General features: G+C 46.8%; 1 protein-coding gene across 1 annotated transcript in view; it reads left to right on the top strand.

Moving 5' to 3' along the window:
* Arhgap31 (Rho GTPase activating protein 31) overlaps window positions 1–15,221 on the top strand; it is a 113,867-nt gene that overhangs the window by 82,565 nt on the left and 16,081 nt on the right. The window contains 5 exon segments of the mRNA XM_051149913.1: window positions 6,718–6,800; window positions 7,695–7,802; window positions 8,477–8,619; window positions 12,296–12,494; window positions 14,597–14,721. Of these exon segments, the coding sequence (XP_051005870.1) occupies window positions 6,718–6,800; window positions 7,695–7,802; window positions 8,477–8,619; window positions 12,296–12,494; window positions 14,597–14,721 (658 nt within the window).

Below are 15,221 nucleotides of genomic sequence, written 5' to 3'. Positions count from 1 at the left end.
AGAAGCAAATATTCAACGTACCTTTCTCTACAGAGAAAAATGCAGCGTTCAGTTTAGAGAAAGTTCAAATTTTCTTCTCATTGATCCAGTCAAAATTATTAACGTCAAATGAAAATTACCAGTTTGGAGTTCCTAGGGAAGAGTGGTTGAGTTGTTTATGGTGCTGGTATTAGGATTATTTTCAGAAGAAGGGGGGTTGCGTGCCCCTGTGTATGCAGATGCAGAAGGGCCTTGGGTATCTTTCTCTCAGTCTCCTCTTATTCCCTTGAGGAAGTCTCTCACTGAGCATTTGGCCGCGGTACCCTGGTGAGGGGACTGCAGGGGCACACTGCCTCCACCAGTCTCCATCCCGGTGGTCGGCTGATAGGCCATCCCGGTGATAGGCATGTGGGCCATTTCCAGATTTTACATAGAGTCTGGGTTTTCTCTTGAGCTGTCTCCACCGCCCCCTTGAAGTCCTTTCTTTATTTATCAAGTCCTTAGTTCAATTATAAGGCCAGGCAGAGGCGGCGTACAACTTTCATCCCAGCACTCCGGAGGCCAAGGCAGATGGATCTCTAAGTTCGAGGCCAGCCTGGTCTACAGAGTGAGTTCCAGGACAGCCAAGGCTACACAGAGATAACACTGTCTTGGAAAAAGGCTGCCTAAGGACAGGACCGTGTTTATTTTACTCATTATTGTGTTTCTTCCTTCTAGCTACAAGAAAATATTGGAGTGGTTATTCGACAAATGTTTGCTCACAAGTTTGTTGACTCACATAAGTTACTCAAAATGTTGCTTGGGGCAAAATAGCAACTCACAGTGACAAGTAGGTTCTGAGCCCAAGATGGCTATGGGGTAGGGGCGGGAGGAGTTGAAAAGCAACTGCCTTGGCTTGCCAGGAACATTTTTGAAATTCAAATGTCCTTGGGACTGGAGAGGTGGCTCTGCAGTTATGAGTGTCCTGCTCTCTCAGAGGACCCGTCTTAGGCAGTTCACAACCACTTTTAAGTCCAGCTCCAAAGGGCTCCAACACCTCTGTCCTCCATGGGCACCTGGATATGGCACACATGCGTGCACACTTAAAAATAAAATAGGGCAGGGAAGAAATGGATCAGCAATTAAGAGCACTCACTACTCTTACAAAAACCTTGAGTTTGGTTCCCAGCACCAGGGAGTCACAACCACCTATAACTTCAGTTGGAGGCAGCCCTGTGCCCTCTGGCCTACTTAAACACCTCCATGCAAGCGACACAGATAACTCAGGCGCGCACACACACACATAAACATAAATAAATAAAAATAAATCTTTTAAGACATTTTTTTAAAAAGAAAGGAAGGAGGGAAGGAGGGAGGAAGAGAGGGAAGGAAGGAAGGAAGGAAGGAAGGAAGTCCCTGTCCACCAAAACCTTTAACCTTGGGGAAAACAAACTGATTGGCCACCCTGCCAGGGATCCAAAGTTGAGGAGCTGACCCCAGCAAGACAGTGTTCATCATAGAGGAGTGTGCTCCTAGAGTGGCGCCATAGAGGAGAGTGCTCCTTCTAAAGAGTGGCACCATAGAGGAGAGCGCTTCTAGAGTGGCACTACCTTCAAAGTGTTGCCCACACGTCTGCCATTTTCAGGCATATAGCAAAATATTGACACATTCACTCGTTTCTTCCATTCAACAGTTGTTTGTTAGGACTTTCTACAGGCAGCTGGAAGCAAAGTTCCAGGGCCTGGAGATTTAATGGTGAACAAGGCAGATACAATCCTTATTTGCTGAAAGTTCTACTTAAATGAAAGAGAGGGGGAGGGTATGATAAAAGCTTATGTCAGTGTCTCATGAGAGCTGTTAATACATACTATGAAGAAAAGTAGCTCGGGGCCGGGGAGATACGGATGGACACTGGCTGCTATTTTAGGGTCACCAGATTTCTCTCCATGCGGCGGAATCTGAACAGATAGGGATAAAGTGAGGGTACAGATTAGACCGGTATCTGGTGAAGTGGGTGACAAGAAAAAGAAGGTGCAGAGGCCCTGGCTTGGGGGTGGGGGAGAGGCTGGACTTGAGAGGGCCTGAGAGACCAGTGCCTGGCATAGGACAAGCACAGTGGCAGTGATGGGAGATGGGATAGAGGGGTTGCCCCAGCATCACTTAACATCCATAGCTGTAACAAGAACGCACTCATGAAGACGATCTGGAAGCCACACTGCAATTATCCCCCAGAGACCTGAAGGTCTGTGGTTCTAAGGAAAATTAACCTTTTTCTGTAATTTTTTTTCTGATCCTTACTTTAAAAAAAAAATTTACCTATGGTGATGAATAATTTAATAAAAATGGTTTATAATAAGTTTTAAGTGATTGATAAAACTTAAACTTGTAGCCAGGGGGCCTGTGGCTCAGCAGGTAAAGGCACTTTGACAAGCTGAGTTCTCTCCCCAAGAGCCAGTGCTTCTCAACCTTCCTAATGCTGCGACCCTTCCATAGAGTCCCTCCTGCTGTGGTGGCCCCCGACCACAATATTTCATCACTGCATCATAACTGTAATTTTGCTACTGTTATGAATGGTAATATAAATACCTGATATTCAGGATACCTGATACGGGACCCCCTGTGAAAGGGTTGTTTGACCCCCCCCCCAAAAGGTCAAGATGCACAGATTGAGAACTGCTGCCCGCAACCCACAGAGCAGAGGGAGAAAACCGATCCTGAACGTTGTCCTCTGGCTTGCACACATGTACCACGTATTAATTTTCTAATAGCCTCCAGGTACAGTTGGGAGAAAAAGCCCTCTGTCTCATTTATGTCAGCCACCCTAAGATGATGGCTGTCTGGACAACAGGACCTGAGCTGTAGGGCAGAGGTGGCTTCTGAAAAGCAGAAGTGCAGAGCAAGGACTTGGCGCCAGGATGAGAGCCCTGCCTTTGCCCGGCTCTTCAGAGCTCAGGAAGATGATCATGGGGGCAGTGGTGGAAAGAACAGGTAGTGACAGCTTCAGCCCAGATCTTTGAAATTGAAACATTAGCCATGTTGTCCAGCTTTCTCTTCTACTCCCTACGTGCGTGCGCGCGCGCGCGCACACACACACACACACACACACACACACAAGGGTAGGTAAAATTTCAACTCTTCTCCACAAATTGCTCAACAATGAGATCTGCTCTCTTAACTGGGGAACACAAACCAAAATTGAATTTGCTGTGGGCAGACCCCCTCCTAGAGAAAAATGAGGATGTAAACCAAGCTTTGCATCAGCTTTCCATACTACCGCCTAGGGAAGGCTAAGGCAGGAAGGTTGTGAGTTCAGGGCCAGCCTGGCTTACCTAGAAAGACCTTGCCTGGTTAAGTAATTAGATGGAAAAAAAAAAGTGAGTTTCTGGATAGGATGAGGGTGTAGTGGGGAGAGACTGTGGCTAACAAAATAAAAGACAATTTCACTGGACCCAGCAAGCATCGGGGGTTAACCTGCCCCTTTGCCTCAGAGAATGAGACAATGACTAAACTGCTTCCTAAAATATTAAGGGAATTTTCCATGTGGGCTACTATTTCCACCTGCACTTTTATTCCCCAAATCCGTCTTTCAGTTTTCCATTGTTATTATTGGCAAGTGCCCCAACATTTAGCTGTAGACACCTTTTTAAAAAGGGGGCAATGGCACAGAGCTCTGTAGCTCTTGGTCCTGGCTGGGCAGAGGCAGTCCTGCACCCTCCTAAGCCCTTCCTGTGTGCATTGTACCACAAAACCAAACTGTGAGGATCCAAGCTGTACTCCACAGCTCTGGCTGCCTGCGGGGCTCACGTTCCCTCCCCTTGTAGGCTTCTCCCTGCCTGCTTGGGAGTGTGGTCCCTGAAGTTCTGTTTTCTAAGTAATGCTCCAAGAAAGAAAAGGTAGGTTATAGGGCACCTTCACAAAGGCCTCTCATGTCACTGCCCCTCAATTTTATATATCTCAAAGAGCAGAGAGAGCAACAGGCGCTACTGCTGGTTCTGTTCACAGCAGGCACACCCACTAGAAAAGAGCTATGGCAAATGATATTCTAAACCACATTTCCCTCTTCTTAGGAAAAGATAACTGAAATTTCCAACATTTAGATGTCTGACTGCCATCTTAAAATAGTAGGCATCTATCTATATATATTTTTTTAAAGATTTATTTATTTATTATTATATATACAGTGTTCTGCCTACATGCACACCTGCAGGCCAGAAGAGGGCATCAGATCACTTTACAGATAGTTGTAAGCCACCATGTGGTGGCTTGGAATTGAACTCAGGACCTTTGGAAGAGCAGACAGCATTCTTAACCTCTGAGCCATCTCTCCAGCCCAATGATTGATAGATAGATAGATAGATAGATAGATAGATAGATAGATAGATAGATAGATAATGTTTTGGGGGATTCGAGACAGGGTTTCTCTGTGTAGCATTGGCTGGCCTGGACCCAGAGAGATCTGCCTGTCTGCCACAGAGTGCTATGATTACAGGTGTGTATCAACCGTGCTTGGCTATAGATGTCTTACTTCCATTGAAAAAGAGATGAGGTTTGGAGAGATGGTTCAGTGGTTAAGAGCACTACCTGTTCTTCCGGAAGACCCAGGTTCCAATTCCCAGCAGCCACATGGCAACACACAGCTGTCTTTAACTCCAAGATCTGACACCTTCACACAGACATACAAGCAGGCAAAACGCCAATGCAGATAAAATTAAAATAGATTATTTTTTAAAAGAAAGAAAAAGAGATAAGAGCTGGGGAATGGCTCAGTGGGCAAGAGCACTTGATGCCCAAGCCAAAGACTTGAGTGCTGGTCCTCATCACTCACATAAAAACTGGATGAAGTCCCAGGCACCTGTGGAGTGATACAGGTGATACCAGGATCTCTGGGGCTAACTAGTGGTCCAGGCTCAGTGAGAGACCCAGTTTCGAAGGGAATATGGCAGAGATGGACATAGGAAGGAAAAAGACTTCTCTGGCTGGTGCCAATGTGCACACAGAATTAAAATGCCCAAATGAAACCCATCACTTTGTATACCTACTTTAAATTTTAATTTAAAACAAATAAGTAAATGAGGGAACTGGAGCATGTTGACACATACACTGTCCAGCATAGGAGTGGTGTGGGAGCAGGGGTGAAAGGTGTAGGGAGACCCAGGCAGGACCTTAGAATCCTTTTAAGTCAGAACATACACAGCAGATGTCGTTGAGAGAAGGGCCCGGCAGACAGTGGGTGTCCCAAAAGTTCATCGGCTTCTGCAGTAAGATGGCTCAGTGGTTAAAGGTGCTTGCAGCCAAGCTCAACAACCTGAGTTTGATCCTTGGGATCCACATCATGAAAAGAGAGAACCAACTCTTACATGCGGTTCTCAACCTTCACATATATGCCATGTGAAAGTACACTCACATACAAATATTAATAATAAATATAATAGTTTTTGAAACAGGATCTTGATATGTTATTCAGGAGGCCCGTGAACTTACTCTATAGCCCAGGCAGGCCTTGAACTCATGGCCTTCCTGCATCACCTTTCTGAGAAGCACCAAACCATGCACTGCCAGTACAAGGAACTCTGTCTGTTTGATTATTTATTTCGTTGGGCTGGAAATCCAGCCCAGCGCCTGTGCACGCTAAGCCACACCCAGTCCTCCACAATGGCAGCACAGGCCAGCCATGCCAGCTAACAAATCCATGCAGGTTGAACAACGTACAAAGCCCACAGGTTTAAACCTTAATTTTTGCTTAGGGTGCAGCCAGCAGTGGTTATCAAAGCAGGTGTGAGAGCAGGAGGCAGTTAGTCACGTGGCACTGAGTCAGGAAACAGAACTTGTGTTTTGCTATTACCCCTTTTTATTCAGTACAGGACCCCAGCCTATGGAACTGGGGTGCTCCCCGTATTTAAGGTGTGTCTCCTCGCTTCAATTAACCTAATCTAGATAGTCCTTCACGGGCATGCCAAAAAGACTTGTCTCTTCGGTGATTTTAGGTCCTGCCAACTTGACCATCAATTTTAATCATCACACACAAGCAGGATATATTCTCGAGATAGGAAACTGGGCTGGGATTGAAGAATCTTTGGGAGTGCTGGTGTCCCACAGCAGCCCCCCCGGCTAGTGAGAGGTGGACAGGAGCCAGCCTGTCGTCACATTGTCTTCATGGTGTTCCTGCCTCCCCTGCGAGGCCCTGGACTGACGGGAACAAAACACTCACACGGGATATAAGCAGATAGCAAACCAGGGCAAGGCCACCAGATCCTGGGGACAAAACTCTTATCCCCGATAAGAAAGGCACATCTTCTCTGCCTCTTGGCAGACAAAACAGGCAGCAACTGGAGACTGGGAGTCATGGAAGAGTCGCAGGCTAGGTGACAAGTAAGTAGCTGTTCACACCCACAGGGCCTGAGTAGGTGTGCGTCCCTGTAACATCTCTGTCTTGTCCGTCTCTCAGGATATGAGCGTCTATGACTGTGCCATGCAAGACACTTTTAGGTCCTACACATTCTTTCTCAGACAAAACAACATCCGAGGGTACACAGAGACCCTCCCACCCCTACGTGCATACAGGGTGAAGACACTTGACTCAGTGAGACTCAGAAAGGGCATTGGGCTGGCTACCAGCCACAGACAAGAATGCTTCTGTAACCAGATCTGCAGATGCACAGTCGTAAGGCTGGAGGATCTGAGTCCTGAATAAGACCAGCACACATAGGCAGCGTCCTGGCTCCTGGGTACTCACTGGGTGCTATGGGTTCTTCGCCACAGGAAGCAGTGTCTCGTTGCCCGGAAGAGGACCAGCTGGCCCGAATCCAGAATGTCATCCAGGAGCTCCCCCCACCGCATTATAGGTAAGAAATAAACATTCAGACTCACTCGGTGTGGTAAAACATCTAGGAGGTGGGGAGGCATGGCAACCAAAGTAAATGGATGGCAGCTTTCCTGGAGGCATTCGAAAATTAATGAGCAGTCAGTGTTATCAGGGTGAGCGGGGAGCCAACCAGAGACACTGGCAGCCAAGAACAACCTGCCTCCACTTGTAGGGGCACACATCAGAATCCCAAAGGAAGTCATCCCCATCACACAAGCCGGCCTCACGGAGACGTCCTTGGTTCATAACCAGAAATATACTGTAGGTGAACCTTTGAAAACCCAGACGGCCTTAAATCTGGGGGTGACTGTGACTGTCAGCACTGACTGTTATCTCTACTGGCGCCTTAAGATTAGCCCGGGGCGCCTTCACCCTCCTCACAGATTAGCACAGATGGTACTAACGTTCCCAGTGCTGGGTTAGAAAGAGCAAATGCTGGTCTGTGAAATGGGCCTGTTAACGAGAACCATGTTAACCTGTAGCTAAGACGGATGTCCTCTAAGAACCGAGATGAGGACCTATTTGGCGATCACGGGGAGGTGAATTTTCCCAGGGTGGAGAAGAAGCAAGTTGTCACTAAGAGGCCAGGACCTGTGGGTCTGGGATTCTTTGTTTCTGCCTCTGGATCTGCTCCGGTGGTTTCAGCTGACATCTGACAACACTGGCACCTGTCCCTGTCCTGAGTCAGTGGCCCTGGAGTCAAGGAGGCTACCTACCCTCATCAATCTTGATCTCTCCCAATGTTCCTTCCAAGTTCATAATATAAAGAGCCCTACATCCCAGCTTGGATATGCCCTCCATGTGGCCGTCTTCACACAGGCGCTGGCACGTCTTACTTTGTCAAAATTCAAACAAACGACTGAACTCTTTTCAGGACCTTGGAATACCTGATACGACACCTGGCCCACATTGCTTCATTCAGCAGCAAAACCAACATGCATGCCCGGAACCTGGCCCTGGTGTGGGCCCCAAACCTCCTCAGGTAACTACCACCCCCATGGTCTCAGGCCAGCCCACACAGGGAAGCAAAGCCTGGGTGTTTCAAAGCGAAAGCCCTGGAAGACAGACCTATGACTAAGTGATCTCTTTATAGCATATATGAGTTAAAACTGCCTCTAAGATCTTGGCCTGCTTGCTTGGAAACTCTGCTTCCAAGCAGGCATTTGTTGGCCATAATCCCAGTGTGGCTAAAGTTATGGCCATGTCTGTATATAACACTTCTTGAAAAAGCCCTTTTGGTCTCCGGAGTGCTGGTCTCCTGGTGCAGCGGCTTCTCGTGGCCTTGGTAAAGTCATAGATGGCTATACCTTGAATCAACTGCTTCATGAAAATCACAAACGATGACTTGACCCATGGGACAACTGGGGAAAGGTGGAAGGGTTTCCTCTGAAGTATTTAAAAAAAAAAAAAAAAAACCACTTTGCTCTGTACATTTATGGGTAGTGTTTATAGTCCTGTCATGTAGACCACGTGACAGTGATATCTGGTCTACCCGGGAGAGGGTGGAGGGGGGTGGCGGTTTGGCTTCCCCACCGTTAGGAGACTCTCTGGTCATGAAAAGTTAAGGCATGTGGCCCGTACAAAAGGACCTCCAGCCATCCCCACTGCCTCCTGATGTGAGGCAGACTCACCCCGAATTATGTTTCTCCCCCGCAGGTGTAAAAAAATCGAAGCCACTATATGCAATGGAGACGCAGCCTTTTTGGCAGTACGGGTCCAGCAGGTGGTGATTGAGTTCATACTGAATCATGCCGATCAAATCTTCAGCGGCGGTGCTCCAGGGGCTCCGCAGCAAGATGGTAATGGCTCCCCGAGGACATATCCCGCCCCTTCCCCACATCCCACCCCTGCAAACCTAGCCTCACTTACTGCCCCAAGGGGCCCCCCAAAGAAGTGAGTATGAAAGTGGAGGCAGGGAAAGCAGGCGTTCCAGGTCAGGCTTGGCTGCATGGCGAGTTTGAGGCCAGCCTGCACTGCTACATGAGACACTATCTCAAGCAAATAATCAGACATGAACGTGGGCGGGGTTAGTGTTAGCTCTGGCTGACTATCATATTGTGTACCGACTGCCGTGTGTTGCTAGCTGTGATACTTCACAGTTCCGGCGCGGCAGAAACAGGCCACAGAGACCATGTTAGATGCTTATCTGTATGATAGAGCAATAGGCACGTTTGCATGTGGATTTAGCATGTTTCCGATCCGATGCATACCTGGCTTCTCCCTGGAATGTGGTGTTGGTAGAGCTGGGACAGTGAGTGTTCTCATTCTAATGAGTTCGTTGCCATGTAAGGGTATAGGCCTCATCCCTTCTCCTGTGTAGTTGTTCCTACGTTTAGAAGAGCCTTATGCCTCCCTCTCTACACACACACCCTTGAAACCGTAAGTGAGCAGAGCCTGTGTGTCCACAGTCACATGTAAATTCAGAATGCCATTTCCTGAGTACTTTCTTCTGCCCTGTATCAGGTGGGAAGCATACAGAAAAAACGTGTATTTGTGTGCAGCTCATAAATGGCATAGTGAACCCTATGAGGAAACTGCCTTGTGATGTTTGAACTTCTACAAGCTTTATTTATTTATTTATTTATTTTTTTAAATCAGAAGCCTAGCACAGTGGTGCATGCCTTTAATCCCAGCACTCAGGGAGGCAGAGGCAGGCAGATCTTTGTGAGTTCGAGGCTAGCCTGGACTACAACGCAAGTCCAGGACAGCCAAGGCTACACAGAGAAACCCTGTCTTGGGGCTGGGGGGTGGAGGGAAAACAAATTTAAATCAGAAGTCTGGTCAATCATAATTGCCTCAGTGACCATTTGTGTTTAAAAGTGGTTTTCCAACACAAGTGCCTGTCATGGTCACCTGATGATGGGCTTGTGGAAACCCAGATTCCTGAGCTTCATACCTAGACTTTCTGATCTAAACAGTCCAGAGTGTGGCTGGAAAAGGGTGCCCGGCTAAGACATTCCCCGGTGATATCAGTGTTGCTCATGAGAGAACACTCTGGGAGTGTCCCAGTTTGCTTTCTATTGCTGTGCTAAACACCATGACCACAAGCAACTTGAGGAAGAGAGGGTTCATTTCAGACAGGTCACTAGCCTTCATGGATGGAGGGCAGAGCAGGAACTCAAGGCAGGAACCTAGAAGCAGGAACTGAAGTAGAGACCATTGGAAGAGTGCTGCTTACTGCCTTGCTCCTCATGCCTCTCTCAGATGGTCTTTTTGTACTCAAAACCAACTACCTAGAGGTGGCACCATTCTCAGTGACCTGGACCCTCCCACATCAGTCACCAATCGAGAAACTGCCCCAGATACCAGGTGCAAGTAGCTCTTTCACGTGCATTTGTAATGATCAAAATGTCCTCAGAGGGTGCTAGGGAAGTTTCTCAGTAGTTAGAAGCACTTGCTGCTCTTCCAAAGGATTGGAGTTTGTTTCCAGCAGCCTCCAACTGACTGTAACTCCAGTTCCAGGGCACTTGATAATCTCTTACGGCCTCTGAGGGCACTGGTACACACACGGTATATGCTCACACAGACACAAAGATATAAATAATAATTTTAAAATCAGAAGTGTGGGGCAAGTAAACCAGGTGAAAAAGGAGAAGGAGGAGGAGGAGGAGAGGAAGAAGAAGGAGAAGGAGAAGAAGAAGTCATCTCCACAGCCAGGCACGATGGCACACACCTGTAGTCATAGCACTATAGAGGTGGATGCAGGAGGATCATGAGTTCAAAGTCATCCTTTGTTATGTAGCAAATTCAAAGCCAGTAAAACAAAATGTCTCCAGATGTTGCCAGATGCCATTTGGTAGAGGGGAGGGTGTACAAAATTGCCTCAAGTTAAGAACTATTGGATTGGCAGCTGAGTGTGGTGGTACACACCCTTGATCCCAGCACTCTGGGAGGCAGAGGCAGGCGGATCCCTGTGACTTTGAGGCTATCCTGGTCTACAAAGTGAGTCCAGAACAGCCAAGGCTATACACAGAAACGTGTCTCGAAAAATCACTTTTTAAAAAGAAGTGCCGTTGACAGAGAAGGGAGAACCTTGCACAACAGCCATGCCTTCATCAGTCTCATCCTGTTTTTTTGTTTGTTTGTGTTTTTGTTTTTTGAGACAGGGTCTCTCTGTGCTAGCCTTGGCTGTCCTGGACTTGCTTTGTAGACCAAGCTGGCCTCGAACCCACAGCGATCCGCCCACCTCTGCCTCCAGAGTGCTAGGATTAAAGGCGTGCGCCACCACGCCCAGTTCAGTGGTTAAGAGCACTGCCTGCTATTCCAAAGGACCTGGGTTCGGTTCCCAGCACCCACATAGCAGCTCACAACTGTCTGTAACTCCAAGATCTGACTTCCTCATACCAATGCACATAAATTAAAGTTAAATAAAATGTTTAAAGAAAAAAAAAAAAACTCTGAAAAAAAAATCACTCTCATCCTGAAAGGAATAGCACAGAGTAGGGACAACTGGCTATAATAAAAGTGCTACAAGAGGAGTAGACACTGAGGAAAGAGCCCCATTTCTCTGAGGGAATAGTACAGTCTATCAGTGATCTCTCCCTCTAGAGACAGAAGCCTAAGGAAAGTAGACTCCAGCCATGCATGGCCTTAGAGCATGTGTTCCTCAGCTGTGATGGGGGTGGGAGTGGGGGTGGTAGGTGGAAAGCACAGTCTCCTGCCTCATCTTAGGTGAGTTAGGCCACTTTCTTATCTGACCAAAGCACTTAACAGATTTTTCAACATTAAAGAACCATTGCTGTAACTCTGGGTCACAGTAAATGCTCAATCAATATTTGTGAAATGAATCAATGAGTCTATGAACTGAACAGTTACCGCACGGAAAGTACAGAAAGCAGCCACTTCCTGACCCTGTTCTGTGCCCTCCAAGCACTGTGGGTAGGAGAGCTGACAGTTTACTGTGTGAAGCCTCTGCCTCAGGCTCTTGTGAGCCCAAGCCACAGTGGGTGGATGTCTTAGTCCACTGTATCCTAGGAACAAAGATGCTTTTAGAGCCATTAAAACATGAATGATTTTAAGTCAGCTTTAGTAAAGTTAACTGAGCTTGTGTTACAATCCATGAAAAAATAACCAAGTATCTTGAGGATGCATCACAGAAATCACCAGATTTCTGTCGTTTTGATTTGTCGTGGTGATTTTTTTAAAAAGTCCTTCTATATGCATTGAAGCATATGGATGTGCTGCTTTCATAAGTCACACCTGTTATTTCTATGTGTTATTGCATATGTTTATGTATAATTTTAAAAAGGAAATTATCTTTTGAGAGACATTCTTAAAAAGAAGTTTCTAAAGATATATGCTTTTAATGTAAATATTCAGTGATTCTATATGTTAAATATATAGTAACGTAGTATAGCACAATTAAACTTTAAAACAGAAAAGAAAAAAAAGAAAAGAAAGAAATTCTATGCGAGAGCTGACTAGGTCTGGAGCTTGGCCCTCCTCCCAAGCCAAACTCATTTCTTTGCTTTCCAGATAGCCGTATCCTCTCGAAGAGCCTGACCTTGCCAGCCCTGTCCCTGCCCATGAAGTTGGTAAGCCTGGAGGAGGCTCAGGCCCGAAACCTGGCGACAAATCACCCTGCACGAAAGGAAAGACGAGAGAACAGCCTGCCGGAGATCGTCCCTCCCATGGGCACTCTCTTCCACACGGTCCTTGAGTTACCAGACAGCAAGTAATTGGCATTCTTACAGAATTCTGAAGGATTTGGGGGTGGTGGGGAGAAGAGGAGGTGAGATGTCCAGTCTCAGGGCCATGAGTGATAACAGTATGGGTTGGGGCGCAGCCCAGGCAGGGTACAAAAACATGTTCTAGACAAGACGGGAGCTGTCTCCACAATGTCCACCATGGTCAGTGGTGTTGCCTTTACCCTCTGCCCCAGACTTAGTGTGAGCTCTTATCTCTGATCAAAGACCCAGGTGAACCATGTTTCTCTTCTTCCACAGTGTAGACAAAACAGGCCTGAAGTTTACAAAAGTGAGTCGCCGCAGATGAGTATTTGCCTCCCTCCCCATAACCGCAACCTTTACATGACACTGCAAAAGGCATAGAGATGAGTCCACGACAGAACACAAGTGGACAAATGGTGCGCTCTAGTCAGAGAGTTCTTGGTGGTAGCACTTGGGGATGGTGTTTCTGACTTCCTGCCAGCCAGCCAGCCAGCCAGCCAGCCAGCCAGCCAGACACACACTCACACACACACACACACACACACCTTTCTGTGTCTGTCTATATGCACACTTGCATGTGTTCGTGTGAACATGTGTGTGCAGATTTGCAGGTATGTAAAGGCCACGGGCAACTTGTTCCTCAGGAGCTAGCCACCTTTTGCTTTTCCTTTTCCTTTTTTTTTTTTTTTTAAAACATGGTCCATCACTAGCCTGGGGCTCATGGAGTAGGGCTAGAATAGTCTATGAGGCCAAGGGATTCATCTGTCTTTGCCTTCCAGGCACTGGAATTGCAAGCATGTACCCCCTTGTTCAGCATTTTTACTTGGAATCTCAGATCCAACTCAGGTCTTCATGTTGAGTAACAAGCGTTTTATTGGCTGAGCCAGCTCCACCATCCTTCTCCCTTCCAAAACAAATCATCATTGGTACCCATAGGGCATCTTCTTTTAACTTTAATCTCTACCCACTCTCTGTGCCCCACCCTGGAAGAAGGCCTAACTCTCTAGCAGGCAGTAGGTGAAGGTACCATTTTTACTGAATGGTGTTGTCCCTTCTGTATAGTAAGTCAGTCCCTCCCCCAAGAGAGCAAACTATCTAGAGAGAAAGAAGTCTATCTTGGTAACTACAAGAGGCTTGCGCTGTAGGAATGACACACCTGAACTTCCGGGCTGTCGGGGGAGGGGGGGGCAAGATGGATTGTACCCTCTTAGAACCGAAAACATCCCACCTCTCTTGAAAGCAAAACAGAATAAGACTCCCTCCTAGAGATGAGCAAGGGTACCTCAGAGAGACCATCCCCCCTACATCTTCTCTGCTTTCAGCCACAGCCCTATCCCAGCTAAGCCTGATAGAAAACGACAAGTATACAGACTTGTCTCAGACTGACTGTACAGACGTGCCAAAACCAAGACCCAGTGTTCAGTGAGAGCACTGTAGAGAAAAGATTCCTTGTGAGAACCACAGGTTACAGGGTTTCATCCTGAATTTCAGGCCATAGCACGGCAGGGTTGGATCTGAAGCAGGACTTGCCTCTCTGGTGCCCCCTGGTGGTTCCAGGCTCTCGTGAGCCCCCCCCCCCCCCAAATGCTGTGTCATCCACCCTCATTCCTGTGCTTGGCTTGATCACTCCGCTTAAAAAAAAAAAAGCAAAAACCCAGAACAATTTTAGAGCCGGAACTACAGTACTTCCTTCATAGACTTCCTACCAGGTTTCAGTTCTATGTGGTTGCTTGCGATTTCTGACTGTCTCACTGACGGCTCCCTCTGTTTGCCTCCCACCCCAGCCTTTGATAGATGACAAACTTTGGCTGTAGTTCTGAGGAAAAGGCTGTTTTCACTAACTTCTTTGATCACCCAGGGCACCCCCAGACAAGCTATATATAGTCAAGTACAACTTGGATTTTAGAGGGAAACTTCTAGAAATATCAAAGCCATTCATGGCTGAAACTACAATTATATTTTCTTTCTCAGTTTTGCAATTGCCTTGACTGAGGCAGAGAGGATCATGAGTTGGAGCCAGCCCGGCCTACATAAAGACCCTATCTAAAAGCAAAACATTGCCCTTCCGTTCCAAGTCCCGCTCACCTGTATGGCTTGGCTATTTTAGGAGAAAGCTTTCCAGTAAATCAAAGAAGTGGAAATCAATATTTAACCTGGGGCGTTCTGGATCGGACTCGAAATCCAAGCTGAGCAGAAACGGGAGTGTGTTTGTGAGAGGACAGAGGCTTTCAGGTGAGAGTCAGCACCGTGGCTTTTCTTAGCCCAGTTTCATGCTTGATCACTTCAAATTAACAGGTCCAAAACAGAAACTTTCAGATTCACTCAGGTTTGTATTTTTAAAGATGATGATGATGTTTTACTTACAAAAGTGTTCAATGTCTATACCATCCTTAAACCCCCCCAATGCTAACATCTTTCACAACTATAAAACCATTATCAAAACAAAAAGATAATACAAATACAATGCTATTAACTGATTTTTGTATCTTAATTCATACTTAACCAGTTGCCCCACAAGTGTCCTTTTTCTGGTCCAAGTCCAAGTCCGGAATCCATACCTCATTTGCTTGTTTTTCATCCTCAGTCTCCTCCAAGATAGAATCATTCTTTAGTTTCTCTGAACAGGATACTTTGAAGAACACCAGCCCTATATTTGTAGAACTGTACCTCCAACTGGAGGGGGGGAGTGTCTGAGGTTTTCTTACGGTTAGATTGAAGTTAGGACATTTTTC

This window comes from Acomys russatus, chromosome 8, assembly GCF_903995435.1.
Source record: "Acomys russatus chromosome 8, mAcoRus1.1, whole genome shotgun sequence".
Lineage (NCBI taxonomy): Eukaryota > Metazoa > Chordata > Mammalia > Rodentia > Muridae > Acomys > Acomys russatus.
The sequence above is the reverse complement of the archived record's forward strand: the minus strand, read 5'-3'. Positions and strand labels throughout refer to the sequence as shown.